This window comes from Apteryx mantelli, chromosome 12 (genome assembly GCF_036417845.1).
Source record: "Apteryx mantelli isolate bAptMan1 chromosome 12, bAptMan1.hap1, whole genome shotgun sequence".
Taxonomy (NCBI): domain Eukaryota; kingdom Metazoa; phylum Chordata; class Aves; order Apterygiformes; family Apterygidae; genus Apteryx; species Apteryx mantelli.
This window is the reverse complement of record NC_089989.1, coordinates 13,087,260-13,108,235: the sequence shown is the minus strand read 5'-3', so window position 1 is coordinate 13,108,235 and position 20,976 is coordinate 13,087,260. Positions and strand designations below refer to the sequence as shown.

Here is a 20,976-nt window from a genome sequence, read left to right as displayed (position 1 = left end):
TCCACTCTGGAAGGCGGCTGCCCTTGTTTTGCTATTTTTTTGTGCGTTTCTCAGACCAGATTTGTGTTACAAACAAATGACACTCGTAGCATCTGAGCTGAATGAAAGGACTAAAGGATACATATGTATGATAAATGTTAAAATATAAAATGAGCTGTAAGTGGGCATAATTCATATGCCTCTTAGCCTGGAGGCAGCTTCTCTGTTCTGCTTTAAAGCTGCAAATACTTTCCTTATGTTCCTTCTAGCTACACACCTCCTCCTAAGAGCAAACTCAACCTCTGGGAATTGGGAAGAATTTTCTACTATGCTTATGTGACTGCAAAGGGGTAAATTTTTAAGGTGATAGGGTCACTTTTAGATTGCTTAGTAGACACTGTGCCACTCGAACCTGCATATAAGCAATGACAAACGCCTGGGGAATGCAAGTATTTTGTTTTTCACATACTTGGGGTTCTTTAAGCCTCGGTGCTCCTGGGGTGCATCAGGGATTCCCAGGAGCTGATTCAGCTGGCGCGGAAGCGCTTGCTGCTGTATCACGGTTCCAAGGAAGACTGAGTTTCCGAATACACCCGCAGCCGGCCAAAGGTTGTGCAACTCGCTACGTGCTGTTGCTGTAGTAACACCCTCGGGTACTGCCGGAGCAGTGTGTAGGAATGACGGTCCTCAGTAGACTTCCCATCTTGGAAATGCGGTATTTTCAGTTACCCTCCAGCCCTGCGAAAGTGCATGGACAATCTGCGCAAATGCCAGGTATGTTGATGGCCTCTGCTCGCATTTCCTTGGGAGCACGCGCCCCCGTGTGTAATTAGTTTGAAGTCCGTAGTATGCAGTAAGCCGTGAAGCTGCCCACTGGGTTGCACTCGGAAAACACAGATAATGAGTGCATCTTTTTGTCTTGCGTAGTAACAGTAAGATTTAAAATGTTTAATGTTATGATGCTGGAAATTGTTTTAAGCAATAGCTGGAGGCACTGCTTGAGGATCTAGCCTGCTTTTCAAGGAAATAGCTTCAATGCCCTCTTGGAGGGGAAGGTGGGAGGTGGCTGCTTGGGTTGCAGGTGTAATGGATTAGCTGTTGCCCTTCAGATTTAAAGGCACTTCATGCAGAGTGGCCTGAATCTGTGTGTTGGTGTTAGATTGTAAGGACTTAACACTGGAAACTTCCTTGCATTGAGAATAACGGCATCTCATTGGTGTGGTTTATCTCCAAATGTTAGGGGGGGGTCTCATGTTTAAAATCAAGTGATTATTTCTTCTGAAATGTCATACACTTCTAAATTAACACATCTATATATTTAGGAATAATAAAAATGCTTTAAAAAGGGTTCACTTAAAAATAATAAAGAACGGTGATAATGTGGCAAGGTGTATTCTTTATTTGATGAAATTATTGTGTGTGTGAATCTCGGTGGATTCTCATGCAATCTGTGTTGATGACTTTCTGTTGATAGCATGTAACCCCCACCCCAAGTTATCTTAGGTCTCCTGATAGGTTTTATGTGCATATAAAACAATGCTGCATTTTGTAGAGAGCTATTTAAGTCATTATTGGTACAATTCTTATGATAAAAACCCTCTCATGAGGGGAAAACAACTTTGTATAGCAAGTGCTCATTTCCTGATCATAGTCATCGTGGTTTTGAAAGCACCTAACCATCCTGGAAGCAAGTCACACACAAGTACTGCTGTAAGTGATACATCACTATTTTGCATGCCTTATGATAATCTTCTAAGATGTTTCAGCAGATGACGAGGGAAATATAATGAATGCAAATTAGTGTGGGAATTAGTCTTCTCTTCAGCCAAAGAAGCATGGACTGAGGTTTCTGAGTGCTGGAGCCCTATCAGACCTTCAGTCATATCAGCTGTGCTGATGAGTGTTAGAATACATAGGGATTCATTTTCTCGTTGATTTACTCTATACCAGTGTCTTCTGTTTGGATGAGTTTTCAGTCTATGCTCTCTTGGCCTGCATGTTATCTGGAGGCTTTTGAGGTGCCTTATCTACACTGAGGACTATTATTTTGTTTCAGCTTGAGCAATCTCTAGTATGTGTGTGTTTATACAACTTTGTTTGGGATCTAGCATCTTGTTTACATCTATTGCTCAATTAGCACAGAAGAGATTTCTTGTTCTTAGCTCATTCTCATGCAAAGTGTGACCACATACTACTATTTTTCTGAATCACTGTTGTAGATTGATCTGTAGCCAGGAAGTCTAATAATAAAAAACTCTTCTAAAATAACTTCTAAAGATGAGTGGTGTTGAGGGTGGATTTATTTATTTATTTTTGTCCTGAATCCTTAATGGCTTTGCTCATCTTTGACGTAGCAGGTCTACCTCAAGACAACAGGAACTTCCCTGCCTCCAGGCAATGATAGAAAACAGAATACAGAATGAATGGTATCAGCAATACACTTTTTCTGCTCAAGAGACAAAAATGCCATGGACATGCAAAGTATCTCTGCTCTTCAAATCAGAGACCTGGTCCAAAATTGCTTGTGATTTCAGTTGGTTTGGAATAAAGTCCCAGATGGAAGGATGCGTGGAGATGACATGGGGAACCTGCTGAACTTGTAATGTGGGATGCTTGAGATTTTTGAGTGCTTAGTGGGCTATTTCTCATTTTTGCTCGGTTGACTCCTGGGATATTAGACTGAGTGGGGAAACACAGGAGGGCGCTTCTGGTTGAAGACAAAACCATAGGCGGTCTTGAGGAGACAGGAAATCTTCATTTAAGAAGTTGATGTAATGGAAGGTCCTGAGAAACTGCACTTTGAAGGTATGAATCAATCTATGTCATTTTGCTAATATGGCATTACAGCTCTCTTCCCCAGTTGCTTGGTAAAAACTCTTCATGGGAGGCATTTGCCCTAATCTCTGTAGGAAACTGTGAGTTAAAAAAAAAAATTAAGTTTTTAACTAATGAGAGCTCTCACCTGCAGGGTGACAGTTCCTACAGCACCAGCTTCGCCCTCGTCCAAGGGCTCAGGAACAGCCCAGTGGGAGAAGAGCCACCTTTTGGGTTGCTAACATGACTTCCTTTATCACCTAGGCTTCCTTGGCAATCGAAGAGCAAAACTTGGCTAGGTCTCACCTTACAAAAGGTGACCACATCCCTAAGCAGATTGGCTTTGTGTTTTTAGACAGCTCGTTGAAAACACCTCTTCCACAGAGACAAAAACCTGCCAGGCTTGCGTCAGTACTTGGGGAATATGGGAATTACCTCGGGGAGGGAGCTGTCCATCACCTCTTGATGTGATGAGAGATATGACTGAATAGGCCAAGCCTCCCAAGTTTTGGTCTTTTTAGTTGACATCCAGTGGAGCTGCAAGCTTGGATGCTGGTTTTACCCACAGGCAGCAGTACTTCACCACGTGAGAGCACCGTACCAAATGCAGAGGCCTCATGGGAGCAGCATGGCAGGCTCACAGGGGTGGGAAAAGTCTCTCTTGTTCCACCTGAAACCCAGTTTTGAAGCTTTGGAGTGGTGTTCTTGCAAGCAGAAAAGGTGGGCATATTTGTGTGTTGGGTCACCATCTCTTCTAACTGGCTGGCCATGTTGTGATTGAGGACTGCTGTATGATGCAGTAGCTGCTGCCTGTCCTCAGGTGACACTTCCAGCTGCGTAGTTTTGGCCAGTGAAGTACTACCAGTGAAGGTACACTTGATGTGATCTTTTTTCATTAAAATAGAAAATTAGTTATAACCTCAGAAATAATCCCGCACGTTTTATACACATACTGTGACTCGGGGCAGCAGGCCGCCAGTTAACTGGTGGTTACAACAACAGGGCGTGCTGGTCAGGTGTCAAAACTGAGCACGCGAGATCTGTGTGTGCTTGGAGATGGTGCTGGTGTGTCTATATCCCACAAACAACATTCCTGCTTAGTGATCGTTGCAAATTCTGCATTTCTCTGTGCCTCCTTAACTTTCCTGAAACTAAGCTTGGGTTTTGTGATGAGCAAATCTTTTAGAGTTGTTGTAAAGTGTCGGCGGGGGGGATGCAGCCCTACCTATGCTCCTACCCAAAAGTTGGAGTCTTGATTGCTCCTTCTTCTTCTTCTTCTTCTTCTTCCCTCTTGCCACCATTGCAACAAGTGGAAAATAGATATGTGTTTTGAGGCAGAACTATTTAAACTAATTCCTACTTCCCTTGTTGGTTCTAACTAGAACAGTGACCTGCTAGGTGTAGTAGAGACTGTCTGGATGTAGGTTTTTTGTATTTATTGCCAGCTGTGTGTTTGGAGGTCAGCGGCTGCTGGGTTTCTCAAACTGGCTAGTGAATAACTGGCACTGTGGGGGTAGAAGTCTTGCCTCATGATACTGGGCAAAAAAAATTGCTTTGGAGAAATGGAAGTATTAGTTTAATGATGAAATGCCATGTGATAGTGTTTAATATCTGGGAATAAATGGGAATACTTAATTCTTCTGAGACTGAGTGGGGATTCCCCCCCCCCAGTAAAATGTAACATCAATTTTCTTTGGTTGAGAAAAGTTGGGATTAGTAGACTCTTGGTGGCACATAGGGGTCAAACTCCTATAGGAAGTGATATATATAAATATATATATTTTTTTCCCTGTAGCTTTCCATAATCTCTGTTTCTACCCTGGGTAGCTCAATAGCTGCTAGCCGATGTGTTTTAGCAGCAGCCTTCCGCGACGCTGTGGACGGGTTCGGTGTCCCGCGGCGCGTTGCCGCAGCGCTGCGCGGCGGCTCGAGCAACCGGCGCCCCCGCGGAGCGGCCCGCGGGCGCCGCCTGCCGGGCAGGTCCCTGCAGCGCAGCTGGTGTGTGGGTAGGTGTGTGCGTATGTGTATATATATATATAAAATATATATATGTGTGTGTGTGTATATATATATATATAAAACAATAGTAGACTTGTTTGATAAGTGTTGGCTGTTTACTGTACTCCTCTTCTTGGAGAGCATCGCCAATGCCACAAACCGTGCTCGTTAAGCGTAGGTGATCGGAGGGGAAAAACGGGTGTTTTGGTGTCTTTGCATCTTGGAACCTGAACGACGTTTCTGTGCTCCGTGTTTCAGGAATTTTACGGAACGAGCTGCTTGTGTTTCCCTGTGAGAGCAGGGACAGGGTATCACCATAATATGACCAGGGCTGCAAGCGCTGAGCTGGGACGTTGCGTGGGCAGTGTGGCGCTTCCCGTGCAAATACCCCGTGTACCTGACCCACAGGCTGTGACCTCCAGCTGTCTGGGTCTCCTTTAATCATTTTACAGATATGTTTTCAAATAGCTGGCTCTTTGGTGCTGCAGTGGGGTTTGCAAACTGGTTTTTCGTGACCTGCATGTGCCATGCTCATTGCAGCAAGGGTGTGGGTACCGGGAGGACGGGAAAGTCCTCTTTCCTCATCCCACTCACTTAGCTGCTGGAGCAATGGTGGACAAGAGTGGTGGAGGCAGTGATGTTGAGCGTTTGTGGATGTTTTCCAGGCCGGCAGGCTCTGAAGTGACATCTTTAGGGAAGCTGAGCTCACTGGCCTGCAAGTTAGTCATTTGAACGCAGTCAGTAAAGCCTGGTTAGGTGGACCAAGCACGTTCTCTCACTGTGCAACAGGTCAGGTCCGAGACTGCCTTCCCCCCTAGGCCGAGAGGTGCTACGCTTGTGCTTTCGGCAGTGGAAGAGATTTTCCTGGTCCTGTCCATTCCATTTCTTGTATATACCGAAAATTGTCCCCCCAAGACAGCGAGCTTCCTCTCATAATGGGGCAGTTGTCCTTCTTGAAATGAAAGCGTTTTGCTGAGGCTCTTGTAGGTAAACTTCCAGGTCAGCACGTCCCCGAGAGCAGAAATTTTGTGTAAAAGTTTTGTAAAGAGTAAAGGCTTATTTATGATTTCACTGTAACAAAGCTGAATCTCCAGCAGGTCACCTATGGGGACCTGCTTTTTAAGCCTTAATATTAGGACAACTGTTGACATCTTGATTGTGCAGAAGTTTATTTGGAAACTAATGAGCAACGCTTGCTTTGTCTTTCTGGGAATTCAGTGTATTCTGCATTCACTTTGTGTTCAGTCACGTATCCCATTATGCACTTAAGTTATATAAAACTATCTGCTTGAAAAGTCTGACCAGCAACAGCAGCAGCTTGTCATCAACGAAGGAGAAATCTTCACCTCACAAAACCAGTTCATGAAAATAAAAGCTAGGAGGCCGAGTAGGTGCTCACATGCACCTCCAATGCTGTTAGAAACACCTGTAACACCCTTGCTTAGGCTTTGCACAGGTGCCACTGATTTAAATCTGCTAGAGCAAGAAGAGTTGGTTCATGGTGTGCTTAATGTGTGGGTGCAGGACTTAAAAATGTGCTAACTCATACTGCAGGCCTTAGAAAAATGCTAGGGATTTTCTTAAGAGTAGCATGTTAATGCTTTCAGAGGTAAGGTGGGAGCAAGAATGGACTTTCAGTTCTTGTGCAGTGGTGTAGATCTGCAGAAAGAAGTGCAAACTTCATTATTTCTGGAGATCAGAGAGAAATGGTATTTTGCCTTCTACTTAATACATGTAAAACAGGCCTAAGTGTTTCTTTTTTTCGAAAAAACTGGTGGTATTTCTGTTAATCTGTTTTTCTGTTAATATTATGTTACATCTATTGCGGACTTGCCTGGCTTTACTGGAGGAGCTGTTAAGCGGTTACATATATGCACAGGAGAGAGACTTCCAGAATGAACCCTGAGCACGTATTAAACTTCTACTCACAACCATGGAGTGAGACTCTTTCAGTAACTGCTGAAAATAAATGCAAACTTTACAGAAGAAAACAAGAGGCTTTAAGTGCTCCAGAAATGCCTTCCTCTCTCAGGTGCCACGTTTCTACTTTTCTGACCCTTGTAACATAATCCTTCCCCCCGCCTCCCCCATGCCTTGGCTATTAAGTCAAAACAAAATCAAGAAAAAATGTTAGCATAAAAGTATATAGTGTAGGGCTCTACACCTGAAAATACCTGTAATCACTCCTGAAGAGAAAGAGAAACTGCAAAGAAGGAAGGGCAGGTCAAGGAAACATGCTTGGGGAGGGGGGGAGGGGGAATGTTAACTCTTATGGGCAGCTTTTCTGATGCCTTAGTACAGATTTTCTGTTTATAAAAGCTAGCTCTTAGCTAGCAGTTAAATAGAAAAACTAAAAACAGCCCTCAGATGCCCAAACCCTGACTCGTTTAAATGCCCACCTAACCACCTCCAAATCCCAGCTCTATACCAGGCCTCATTGTATTTAGGCCAGTGTTGTCATGTCCGAGTACCTGAGAGTTAACAGTAATGAAAACGCATCTACCATGTTACTGTCATTCTTAGTGCACTTCATTTTATCAACTTTTGGGTAAAAATACATAGATGGAGAGGAATGTCATAGTAAAATATTCAGCTTTTTAGGACTTTGCTCAGCTCAGTCAATATTAGAGTTGATGCACAAAGTTTCTTTCAGGTGTAAAGGTGACAAAAGTGATGTGGAAAGGTGGCAGGGGGATGCTGTGTTTGAAAACACCACCTCTCATATTAGAGCAGAGAATCTTTCCACAGCAAGTTGCATATGAGTTTGGCTTTTTTTGTGGCTGGACAAGATGACAGAAACCTATGGACATATTGTTCACTTGGGCTTTTTTTGAATTGATGTGAACTTTGCCTTCAGGGCAAAAGAGACTTTAACTGGAAGAGGTAACGTATTGAACGCTATATTGTTCACTCCCAGGTAAAGGCACTGTTTTCAGAGCTCCAGAGATGAGCATTCAGAGGTGCTGTGCTGGGTGGCTGCAGAAAAGGGCCTGTTTGGGCTCCTGCCTATAGCTATGGAAGGCAAGGGCTGCGCGACCCCGAAGTGCGCATTGGCGAGAGCTGCCCGCAGCTGCGAGCCGGCTCCCGAAGCGCTGGGGCCTGCAGCAGCCGCCACCCGGCGCTCGCCGCCTCCGCTTCTCCTTGCTTCCTCCCCCCGCTGCGGGAGGCGCTGCCCGGCCGCGGCCCCGGGCCGGAGGGGGCGGGCGGGCGGGCGCCGGGGCCCGGAGCTGCCTCGGGGCGGTGCCGGCGCCGGCCTCGCCCCCGCGCCGCTCCGCTCCGCTCCGCGCCCGCCCCGCGCCGCCGCCGCAGTGGGAGCCGGGGCGGCGGCGAGGATGGCGGCGGCGGGGGCGGCGCGGGAGCTCACGCAGAACCCGCTGCAGAAGACGTGGGAGCCCTACGACAACGGGCTGCCGGCGGGGCACAGCGCCCAGCGCGGCGGTGAGGGGCGCCGGGGCCGGGCGGGGGGAGGCGCGGGGCCGGGGCCGAGGCGGCCGCGGGAAGCGCCGGGGGCGGCCGGGGCCCGTCCCCCCCCGCCCCCCCCGGGGCTCGTGTCCCCCCCCCCCCCAACCCCTCTGCCTCCTGCGGCGGCCCGCGCGCCTCCCCCTTCCCGGCGGAGAAAATTGCCTATTGCCTGAAAATATTGTTGTTATTATTTATTATTTTGGTCCGGTGCTTTATCAGGCCAGCTGTCGCGCCAGTTAATGGCTTTTCTCCCTGTGAGCTGCAGCCGCCGAGTCAGCAGGCTTCAGAGGTCTTGGCTGCAGCGTTTGCAGTCCGCAGCCTTCCAGACAGCTTCGCCGTGCGGTGTTTTTCCTTTTCCCCCCCACTTAACTAAGTCTGAGGGAGGCTCAGCACCCCGCGAGTCGCGGCCGCCCGAGGGACAAAAGCGCTTTTGTCGTGCGGAACCGGCCTTTGTTTGTCGTGCAGACGAGCTGCGCGCTGCGCTGCGCTGCGCTGCTGGGGCGAACGTCCCCGAGCTTCCTCGCCAGGGTCCCTTTGGGTCAGGCCTGCCTAACCCCCCCCGACCGCCCGCGTTATTAGGCAAGCCGGCGTGTGTCTCGGGGGGGAATGAATTGCTCTGGGATGTGAAAAGCAGTAGGCGTTAAGGGGAAAAGAATGGTCAAATAAGAAAAGTGGAAATTCCTAAGATTGCTTTTGCAACCGTGCTGAAGGGGAATGCTTAGCTTTGGCTTTAGAGCTGGCATCTTCCCCCCCCCCCCCCCCCGCACAAAATAATGCTTGTGTGTTTTTATAGCTATAGATATCGCATCTTATCAAAAAACAAAGGAATAAAAGAACCAAGAATAAAATGTATATCGGTCACATATAATCTGGTGACACGTGGAGTTTTCTTAAACTCACTGAGCTTCTCTTGACTAGAAACTATTGAATAATCAAATCGGGCTTATTTTTTTTATTTTAGATGTCTCTTTTCTTTGTAGGGTTCTGTAATTTTTGATTGCCAAGACCCGTTACAATTGAGAAACATTTCTGCTAGAAAACCAGATCTGGACCTATAACTTTTTTTTTTTTTAATCTTTCTGCTTTTGCATGGATTTACACTTGCAATGTATGTATATAACGTGTCCACAGGCATTTGTAGTGTAGCAGCAATTGCAAGCCTTCAAGGGAGCGTAGGAGCTTCTCTTCCTTGATAAAACTGTGTGTCTTGTTTCGGCACACTGAGAACACTTTGTAATTTTTCCTGCGTGAGTGGGCTGCTGAGTCCTGTATTCCCAGATTTTCTTGTAATATGGTGCCCCACGGTCTGAGGAGGCTTGTAGGCCCTGTTGACCAAATCCAGTTCTCTGCTGCTGTGGTTAACTATGTTATGGGATACTGCTCAAAAAGACGAGAGCAAATCTGCAGGCGATTTCTTGTCTTTCAGAACAGCTTCCCGGTGGAAGAAGTGAAGCTGGTTGCTCTGGCGTCTCCCTGATTTCTTACGCCACTTGGTGCCCATTCGTGCCTTGGTGGCCCTTTGTTCTTGAGCAAATTATTAAAAGCAGCTCTCTCTGTCCTACTTTTTTTTTTAAGCAAGATGAACTCTTTCAGGCTCCTTTGGTTGGGTTCTTTATGTCCTTGTTTGCGCTAACGGCATTTACCTGCACTGCTTTTGTCTTTCTAGACGATGGGCGAGCAGGACCGGGTGCGTTGGTCCACCTCGGGCACGTTGTTCTACCTCAGCAGCTCCGTGTTCAAAGGCGCCTGTCCATGCTAACTGGGATTTCTGTGATTTTCTAAAAGTTACAACATCTAAAATTAGCTCAGGAAGAAGAAACTCAGTTAGACGTGTCACGGTTGTAGCTTTTGCAAGGCTTTGAAGTGCTGCTTATTTTAGCCCCTGCCTTGCGAGGGCTTTGAGGAGGAGCACAAGAGAATTGTGCCTGCAGGTAGCCACTGTGAAGACAGCGCTTTTGAACCTGGCGAGATTAGTAAAATGAAGGTGACTCTTCCAAATGAAGCCAGAATCGTAGACGAGAGAGATGTCCGTTTTTATTAATAGCTACCACTTACCTTGTGTGGTCTTCTGTGAAAGCTTTTGTCTGGAGTGGGTTGCACTAAGGCTACTCTTAGGTTCTGCTGGCAGCTTGCTTCAAGTCCTATGAATCACACAGTGCACTACAAACATTAACATTAACAATAAATGGCAAAATATGCTGCAGTGAAAGTTGTTCTGAGAGACTAGGACAAGTTGTTTATTGACTTAGAGTGGAAGTGACAGACAAATATTAAACTTCCTGCAATTAAACTTTGCTTCCCTCCCCCTCTCCACTTCAGTTAACTGATTTTTTTTTTTTTCCCCCAGAGCTGGAATTTGATAATTCTAATGATTTTTCTTTGCCCTCTATCCCCTGAGGGGCTGCAGTGAAGATTGGTAACGTTTTTTCTGAAAACTGGCCAGAGGGCAAGTACGAATTTTGCGTCGCCTGTACGTGAGTGTCATTGGAAACCGATGAATTGGAAGAGAGAGAGGCAAGAAATAAAATACGAGGGACCTCTTCAGGTATAGGAGAGGGGAGGAAGAGCATGAGGATGAGGAACCTCCCCCCCTTGGTGATGGGAAGGGGGGTGATTGATTCCCATAGCTGGTCAACAGGAAAAAAAATGAATTAGGCATAGTTAAATTGGATATGTGATGTGGGAAAACATGTGGGGCTAACCTTATTTGGAAGGGTAGTTGTATCTGCTTATAGTTTAAAGATATTTGTGTATGACCCTCTAAATAGGATACTAATTTCCGAGAGCAGGGCTTTTCTCAAAGGACATTGAAACATCAAGAACGCTTCCATAAACTTCAGATGGCTCACCACAGCAACTTGATACGAAAAACGTCTGACCGTAAAGGTTGACGCAAAAATTTAACACAAATAAGGAAAAAAGAAAATCTTCTTATAGAGGAAAAGCAAGGGACAGTTGATAATTTGTTAGGCAGTAGGTTAATTTGCAAAAAATCAACTCTGTCTCTGATTTCACAAGATCGTGTGCATTTAGAGGGCTGTTGAAATTCTGTTCGGCTGATCTAGGTTGTTCAGTGTCCCAGTTTGGTTTCAAAACCACCTTCTTTATCTTGCATTAGTTCACAGTAGAATCTAGGAGGCAAGAAATAAGTATGTGGTTGCTTTTTCCCTTGGCTGTTAAGTATTTAACTTTAGAAGGATAAGGAGTCTTAATTTTACTCTGAGATACAATCCGCTGTGTTGTTGAGCAGGTAGATACAAAAATTTTAACCGGAATAACAACTTTGCTTAAATTGCAGTATTTGATTTTAATGTGGTTCTTGTCACTTGGCCATTTGCATTACTTGATTGCTATTTTGTGCGTGCTCTTTCTGATGGGGTGGAGGAGATGCAACATGCATTTCCTTTGGGTATTGCTGTGTATAAACTTGTGTTCTTCTGTGCATATATTACAAATGTCTATATGTTTAAAAAAAAAAAAAAAAAAAAGGACTGAGTAAGGAAGTGAAGCATCTTTATCAAATGATGGCATATGACCCTCTACGTTCGACTGTGCTGTTCTGAACATGCAAAATTCCTGTTGGTGGCACATCCTCATCTTGGGATTGTCGGAAACCCTCCGGGTTTGTATACTAGAAGCAGAATTAAAAAAATTGGTTTGGTTTCTGGAGATAGATTGTGGTGAGGGAGTCCTGGAGGTTGGCCAGGCTGTCCAAGGATGAGGGATCACGGGAGAGCTGCCTTGTCCACCTTGGCGTGGGGACTTGGGGTTATCTAACTCCCCTTGCGTTGCAGACAGTATATAAAGTAAGGGAGGGTTAAGTGCTGTATAAAGGGAAAATTGAGCAGAACTCTTAATCTCATATAACTCTTAATCTCTGTAATTCCAAGCTGTAAATTGGCAGCTCTTCTAGCTCCTCTTCTGCTTGCTTCTTGATGGACGTGCTGGTTGCGAAGGGATGTGGACCACAGACACTAAGGAGACTCTGCAGTTCTTGTCTGTGTGAAGCGGGATGAGGTTTCGGCACTGATCATCAGAAAAAGGGACGGGGATAGCTAAGTTTGCAGGAATAAGTGGCCTGAATACTTCTGTGCCATTGGGAAAAGACTAAACTCCATAGTATTTTTTTTTTGTAGGAATATTTTTTTATCTAACATATTTCTTTTTCTTTTTTTTTCTTTTATCAGTTCACATCCTCAGAGCAAAATTGCTTACATTTCTTCAAAGGAAGCTGGAAATCTTGAGACACTGACTTTTTAAACACTGTCATTTAAATGAATGCTTCCTCCCCCCTGTTTGCAGTGAGTGTTTGCAGTGTTTTGTTAAGAAAGCTTCAGTTCAGAAAGATTTTTTTTTGTTCACTTTTTAGTATTTGAAAGTCCTCAAAACTGTCCATTTTGTTTTAGACTTGACCTTTTTTTTTTTTTTATCGGCTAATGAGTGAAATTAAGCCTTGATAATTACACAGCAGCTGTAAGGAAGAAAACAAAAACCTTTATTTGCTCTGCTGAGTCTTACCGGTATTGTTCAGAAGGCTACAGTGAGGTACAGAAGAACTCAAGTAATTGCTCTGTGTGCTTTTGTTTGCAGTCCTGTCGTTACGCTGTTAACATCTGCCATCCGGGCCAGCGTAAAACGCCCTCGATTTTTCCTTAGCTCTGAACGTGTAGGTGTGCTTGTGCACCAAGTGCCCCTGCGTAACTGGTATTAGACAGCAGCCACTGTTGACCGTCTGAAATAAGAAAATACCAAAAATTTTTTGCTGCCTTGAATTTTAGTTTGTGAACTAGAGTTTTAGATTGTGAACGAGGACAAAAGTGCTTTCAGACTAGTGCAGCACTAAAGTGTTGTATGCGTAAATACTGCGTAATAGTGTGTGGGGGGCTATGGTATTACGTAAAAGTGGAGTGTTTAAGATCGTGGGAACTGGCAGTATTCCTCCTTGTGGTGTGCAGAATATCTTCTCTCTTAATGCTATAAAATGTCTTTAAAGAGGAAAAACGCTCTTTCAGCCAACCTGGCACCTAGTCAGAATGGCAACTGCAATTGGATTGGGATTGGTAAATAATTCCTGTGGTTTCTAATATACGTTTGCAGGCTAAAGAGCTGTGCACGGAGCCATCGCAGTAACAGGTTAGGCTTGCCCGATCGGCTGTATGTAAAGGGAGTTTTGCTAGTTTTTGTACCTTATTTGCAGGAGTTTGCATAAAAATATACATTAGATGCCAGGCTTCGACACTTGACTGCTTGGCAGTGGGAGGAAACGTCCCTCTTGCACGTTGTCATTGTGGCACTGATCTGCTTCCCTGTCGGCAACAGGACAGGGCGCTGGCATCGCCCGTGGAGCAGCTCTTAAGAGGGTTACAGGTTTCTGAGCAGTGGCTCTCGGTTTTGCAAAATGCAATTTTGTTCCCGCGTAGCAGCTCAGCTTTGCCGTTACGTTACCAAAAGGCAAACGCGCCCTGGGAAGCCTAAATTTACCTGGCTCACCCAGGGGAAAAAAAAATTTTTTTTTTTTGCAGTGAATTTTTTAAAAATACGTCTGTCCTTGCTAATCTGCTCTTTCTTTTCTGGTGGCATTTCTATGCGAGATAGCCATGCAAGATCTGTGCGAGTAACTTGTTGGGGTGGGACGTTGTGTGGACCCAACCTCTGGGAACATCGGGAGGCGGCAGTGCTTCGTGCACCGGTTTAGTTATGATTTCCAGTGTAACGCTGAGGCTTCGTCTTTTGGAGCTGATTGACTCCTTTTCCGTCGAGGAATTGAGGAAATCGATGTGAACATGGGTTGCATACGTAATCGTATATATATAATTAATCCCCTTAGAAATGTGGGGTGGGGGAAGCTGCTGCTATCTTTGGGCCACCTTAATATCTTCTTTCTTTCTAGGCAGTTCCTTGTAGCTGCGATAGATTCAAACAAGGTATCCGCAGTCTTGTACTGCTAAAAATGTTAGAAAGCCTTGTCATTTGAAAGGAATGCCTTCAAGGTTTTCAGATTATAGATATAAATCCTCTAACTTGGTAAGGTGGCGTTGGTGATTAAAATCTCTGCCTTTGATTTAATTGTGTTTCCGTACGTATATCTGCGTATCAGATGATCGTGGCTGATTGCCTAGAACATTTGTGCTTTATTCCTTTTTCTACCCAAGAAATGAGCTCTATTTCAAGAACGATGCTTGTGTTGACAATAGTGAAGGAGAAATACTAAATAGCGCGGTCCTTCTCATACTGTTTTATATATTAAGCTGCCACCTTTGTTTCACTCAAAACCAAGAAAAGGTTGAACAGCGGTGAAGTCTTGTCTCAAAAATTGGCCCTTAAAAATTGGCTAAAAATTGTGTTGCTTAAAAAATGATTGAAAAATCGTGTACACCTTGCAGTTTCCTTTCAATACAAGCACTGAACCGAGGTACATAGAGGCATAATACATCAGCATCCTTTTTTTTTTTTTGGTGCTGTTTTTGTATGTCTTAAACATGGATGCAAACACATAGGTTTCTTGTCTTCTGTCTGGGTATAGCTTAATGTGTCCAGAGTTGCACTGCTGCCACTGACTTGCCTTTCTAAAATTCGACACAGCGTAAAAATTGCGGTTAGGTCCACTGAAACCCCCCTGCAAGAGCGTAAATCCCGGTGCATGGGCTGCTTGAGCAGTCGCTTCCGCTGAGAGCGCGCGGCTTGTCATCTCCTGCTGCACTAAAGCCTGGGCTTATGGTCGTGCTGAATTCTTGTTTTTTCTCTTCCAGTGTGTATGACCAATTGCCCCACGCTGATCGTCATGGTGGGGCTCCCAGCGAGAGGGAAAACCTACATCTCGAAGAAGCTGACGCGCTACCTGAACTGGATCGGCGTGCCTACAAAAGGTGAGGGGTTTGCTCCGTTTACTCCAGACAGACGGGTGTTAGGCGTTCCCTAGCCCGAATTCCCGGGAATTCTGTCGCCCAGTTCACCTGCGTAGGGTCTTTCCGCTTTGGTGATTTTTTTCTTAAGTGATGGGACACGCTCTGTTCCGCTTAGAGGTTTATTAATCAAATTCTGGTGACTCTTCATTTACCTCCTTATTCTGCCAGACACCTGAATAAACTGTTTGCCCTTATTTCTGACACTTTGGTTCTTCGGTTGCCTTTATTTTTTCCCTTTTTACAAGGGGACGAGTGGTCGGTGCGGCTCGGTTAAAGTTCTGCCTGCGCCACCGTCGTCTCGCTGCGACCTTTGCACAACACACAACTTCTCTGGGCGACTCTGCGTTTAACTGCGTTTTTAGTGTCCACTGCAGTAGCAGCAGCTGTGTAGTTATGACTAGTTAATCATTTAAATAACATTAAACATGTTAGATCATGCTAAAGGGTTGACTTTTGGCTGAATATTCAAAGATGTGTTTTCTAGCAGCTGTAAGAAGTCAAAGTGAGAAGAGTTCTGGCCTCTATTTAAATTGCCTTTGAACTCTAGGGCATAGCTTTGGGAATTAGTATTTTTTTAAGCTCCAAGAAACATGTTTAACATGTTTTGCTTAGGTGAGACATTATAGAGGGTACTCGATACTGTTTCAGTATGAAAATTTGCAGGATACTGATTATCACTTCTAACAGGTTTTGACTCTCTTCACACCGGATCACCCTTCTGATGAGCAATAGGAGGTACTTAGGGACTTTAGTTTAATCCAGTAGACTGACATGGAATAACTATCAAAATAGTTGAGCCTGTATCCAGTCCAATTAGAACGTGTGTGCTATAACTAGGTATGGATGTTAGATGTATACGTTATGCATAGATGTCATTTTGTTGAGGGTGTTACTGCTTGAACTTTGAAAATGCAGAAATCCAGCACTGGACAAAACCCAAGATATTTTCCACATCTGAATCATGCTTGATTGAATATATCCTGAATACAGTAAAATAAGCAGGGGTTTATGCTTGAATTATAGGAGAAATTCCACAGGCTACTCTAAAAGGCATGTCAAAAAATATATGTGTCTGTGCTTAATAAAAAGTAGTTAGAACACTTCTGTCTAATTTTTACACATCAAGTTGGTATAAGAGCTTCTGTTAGAGCTTGCTGGTTATTATTCGTCTTTGTTAGAAAGGGTGACTGGGGATTTTCTTGGAAAACCATTTTTCCTGTGTTTGATGCAAACAGTTTGTTGCAGTGATGCAATTTTGTTGAAGCTAAAGTCAGTTTAAAATACCTTGACTGATTGAATAGATGACACGTTGCCTAATGCTTCCACTTACTTGGGATTGAATGAGTGATATGTGATAAGTATTCATTATTTCCAACATCTGTTACCCTTTGGCTATTAATGTCTTAAAATTAGTGTGTGCTTAATATGGTAAGTGTTTTTATTCTCTGGGACAGATGGTTAAAATTATTAGGTTACGTAAAACAGAGAAAAAATAAATGCCATCTTTTAATGTATCATACATTAAGCACATTGGAGAGTTCAAGAACATGGAGGTAAGGCCCAGGCTGGATGTTATTTCAAATATTTAAACCATCAGGTTTGTATCTGCTTTTGTTCCTTCCAAAATTCCCTGTCATTTAGAGTTGGAAATGGTTAAAAAGACAAGAGGCTTCTGTCTGGGCCTTTTGGAGGAAAGGAGGTCAATTAGATGCCTGAACAGAATTGTATTTGAATGTGGTGTGTAGACACGAAGCTTTGTGAAGCTTTTTGGAATAGTTTTGCCCATTTGGTAGTGGTGAAGCCAGTTAGCGTTATGCGACTTCTCCCCCGAGGTAGATGCTAATCCTAAGGGAGAGCGACTGTCCCACTAGACAGCGCTTCTTCCTTTGCTCTGCATAACGCTGCCGTGCTCGCAGGGACTTCTTTTTTATGACCTCTTGGGTTGCTTTCAAAAGAGGCGCTGCCTGCCATCGCTGGCGCTCTGAACCTCTTCTCCCTTCTGTTTTTTAATATAAGCTGGCCACATTTTCGGGTAGGTGGTGTGGCCTGCGCTTGTTAAACCTGCCCCAGTATAAACTGGGTTATCCTATAATCGAGGCCATGCAGCTGACCACAAAGAGTTACATCAGCGGTACTGAATTGAAACAAAACCCAGCTTTTTGGGGGGTTAAAATACCATTCCTTTCCTTATCTTCCTCCCCCAGCCCAGCACCAATCAATGTATTTTTTGTCAGGAAAATGTGTGCTCGAGCCCTTTGGTCATATGTTTCTTTTAGTCCTCATTACACCGCAGTAATTACATCCATTATTTCTTTTCCTCTTTTACAAATGAGGTCTGGCAAGTGGTGATGCCTTGGCAGCTTGCAAAACAGAATACTTCAATTTGATCTAATATGCTGTAAAGTTCAGCAGGGAAAGCCTATAGGTCACAAAAGGAGTTAAATATTAATTGCACTTTGGAGACCTCCTTTCAGAGCTGTTGACTGCAGTTAATTAGGGTACAGTGTCATTGCCTGCTGCGTGGCAAAACAGAGCTGCCTTGCCCTAATCCCGGGTCTGATATCGTGGCAGATCGGCTGGTGCAAACCTTTGCCCAGCTATAGAATGGTTTTTCCTTGACCGCTGTTAACAGGTCATAGTAAGATTATGTTCAATGCTTATACTGTTTTTTTCTTTCTTTTTTTTTTTTCCAACTTAAGCATTTTCTTAAATAAAGGGAACAGAGGGTTGCAAAGCAATATATTCTGATTCGGAAGGAATAGAAATATTTGAGCAGGGTTCTTAAAAAAGATTTTTTAAAAAAGATGTTTGCACAAGATGAATTTTAAGCGTTGTTTAGCAAAAGCTAGATTGGCTAGTCCTATCTGAAACCCTTCCTCGCCTGAATGAGAGTTTAAAGCCTTGGGAGGTGCTGTCATAACATTATTTCACTCTACATATACACAGAGGGAAAAACTAGATTATTAGAAGCCCTTTGCCGACACTACTGAAATACATTGCCAACCACCCCCGCGAAGCCAGAAAAGCGTTTCCTATTTTGTTCAGGCAAACCGGCGGGCAGAGGTGTAGCCATATGGGCAAATAACTCCACCGGAACTGCCTGCGTCCCCAATGTCCTTATGCCATTTCCACGATTTATTGCTGAGTTATCTTCGTATTAAAAAAGACAAGAAGGTGCATGCTATGGTGGCTTGGTACATGCTAAATTCTTTTATCCTTGAAGGTGGTTTCAAAAGCTGTTGTAACATTTATCCCTTTTAGGCGGGCACTTTGCGAGACTGTTGGTCCCCACTAATACTGATTTCTCCTTGGCAGAATTCAATGTTGGTCAGTATCGTCGAGATTTGGTGAAAAAGTATAAATCCTTTGAATTCTTCCTGCCTGACAATGAAGAAGGCTTGAAAATCAGGAAGTAAGTTTTGGACGTGCGCGGCTGCGCAAGGCTAACTGTGGTAACGCGGTGCCCTGCGCACTTTGCTCTTAGACGCTGCTTTAAGTTTGCTTTCTGCGTGCTCATGCAAACCCTTAAGAGACTGCGGTAGGAAATGACAAGGGAAAGAAATTTTGGAGGAGGTGGAAAAGTGATTGGTCCAGACTGCTTCAAATTGGGAGTATTTTGTTGTTAATTGCTTCACTTCAAGCACCAAAAACATGGAGAAGGTAAAAACTTGATTACTTTTGACCTTTCGGTAGGCTGTGGCTGCCGTTTTTCCCTCTTGCAGGTATTGCAGGAGATTTTCCCTCGAAACGGAAGTGAGGGGTTGTATTTTTCCTTCCTTTTTGGGAAGGTGCCAGCTAGCAGACTTGACCTTTCTCCTGTCTCGTTCCTCAAACGCCATTTCAGAGCTTTTGTGGGGGTCATAAAAAAGAGAAAACCCATATAACCGCGTTTCTTCCAGTTTCTCATGCTGGAGTTCCTCACCTGAAGCACTTTGACCCTATTTCTCATCGTGCCCTTTTGCTTAGAGGTAGGGGAAAAACTTTAATGCACCCCTGTGACACCTGCTAGACTAAAGGCTGGCGAATATGATGTGAAATGGGCTGTGTGAGCTGATCTGCCCCGTTAGCGAGGAGGAAAGAAGGGTTATATTTGTTCAGCACAGCCCCGAGTGATCAGTCTCGGTCCCTGACGTCTATTAACCATGCTAATGTGGAAATACTGCCAGGATTGGAAAGCCTGCATTTTTCTCGGAAGACAAAGCTGCGCACGCAGAATGTGTTTTATGAAGGGAGCGCGATGCATTTCAGCCTGCAAGTCAAAGCAGGAGAGTAATGCACAGAAGGGCCATTGAACCGGGCAGCTCTTCCTGTTGGTGCTCCCGAAAGCCCGCAGTTAATTTGAAATAAGTGGGCTTTTGTCCTGTCGACAAGTAAATCGGGCGCCACAGACAGTGTTATTGTCTATTACGGACTGGGAATTACAGTGCCCTTAAGATATTAGTGACGCTGGGGAAATAGGAAAGTTGCAGCCAAATTTATTTTTGGCCAGATGTAACCAAAGCGGAAAGGGCATGTGAGGTTTCTCCTGTGTTCCCCCCCGCCCATCTCCAGCACTGACCGTGTTGGGCTGGTGGTTGCAATGGGATGCTTTGTTACCTCTAACGAACCCATTTTGTTACTCTCTAACTTTGTTTTACTCTCGGCTTCAACACGTTTTTTGACATAAGGAATTTTGGCGCGATAGTTGACAGGAGAACGAGCAGAGTACTGAGAAACGCTTGCCAAGTCTGTAGGTTCAACAAGCATTAACTTCAGACTACAGGAGAAAACACCGAAGCTGATTTTTTTTGGAAATTAAGACTCGACCCCCCGTGAATAGGTGACTGTGAAAGAGTACATTGGAGGGATGAGTCTGTAACGCTGCTATGGATCAGCTAAAGCCCATCCTGGCCAGCAAAGGTGACGGCTATGTGGTGGTGGCACATAGTTGATGGGGATTTTTTAGGCAGATGGCCATGACCATGTTCCCTTAGTAGCTTCCTTCGCCTCTGTTGGCTTTCTCCTGTTTAATGGGGCACTGATCAGCAATATGCGTTTTTGAGAGCGAGCATCTCGCTAATGCTCGCAGGGCGCGTTAATCGCGGTAGGTAAATGCATTAATAAAATGACTTCAGCTAGCGTTTGAGTTTTGTTCTCTTTTGTTTCTAAGACAGTGTGCCTTAACAGCGCTGAATGATGTCCGACAGTACCTCAGTGAAGAAAATGGGCATGTGGCCGTAAGTTTCTTTTTGAAGACAAATTCGTGACATGTTTCTCTACAAAACAGTGCATCTGTGCCGGATAATGCACAATCTTAATCATTCCGATATATCTTAAGTATATCAGATTTTTTTATTTTTTTCTGTTATACCTCCACACTAGATCTGCCTGGTTGCTGCAGTGGAGGGAGCATTTAACTTCATGGTGATGATGATATATAGTGAATCATCTTTGGAGTTTGGGGGGTTAACTGGGGAGAGGACGACACAAAGGAAAATGGGAAAATGTCCCCTTCCAGCGCACATCATATGACGTATACATCTGTTGCTTTGGTTGCACTTGTATTGCTATTTGGTGGTCCAATGTCCCATCCTAAATACCGCCTGACAGTAGAGTTATTGACTCTACCGAAATCTTGGAAGAGAGAAGGAGAAACTTGGAGTAAATTGCTGCATATCTGAGTATTCAATGACAGGATGCAAAACATCGGCTGTCCAACTAATGAAATTTTACGTTGCGTGTTGACATTATTAATATTTTATGCGTAACGTTTTTGAAGCTGTACTGACATGCAACTTTTATGCAGTGTTTTAATGAACTCATCGGGAAAACCATTAGC

At 44.5% G+C, this 20,976-nt stretch overlaps 1 protein-coding gene across 3 annotated transcripts in view; it reads left to right on the top strand.

Moving 5' to 3' along the window:
- The first annotated feature begins 8,092 nt into the window (after positions 1 to 8,092).
- The window catches only part of LOC106485965 (6-phosphofructo-2-kinase/fructose-2,6-bisphosphatase 4), a 33,806-nt gene continuing 20,922 nt past the window's right edge, over positions 8,093 to 20,976 (top strand). For all 3 annotated transcript variants that reach the window (XM_067303254.1, XM_067303255.1, XM_067303253.1), the window contains exons 1-4: positions 8,093 to 8,229; positions 15,003 to 15,119; positions 18,474 to 18,570; positions 20,308 to 20,374. In XM_067303254.1, coding sequence (XP_067159355.1) covers positions 8,124 to 8,229; positions 15,003 to 15,119; positions 18,474 to 18,570; positions 20,308 to 20,374 — 387 coding nt within the window. In that variant the 5' untranslated portion in view covers positions 8,093 to 8,123. The remainder of the gene's footprint in view (positions 8,230 to 15,002; positions 15,120 to 18,473; positions 18,571 to 20,307; positions 20,375 to 20,976) is intronic.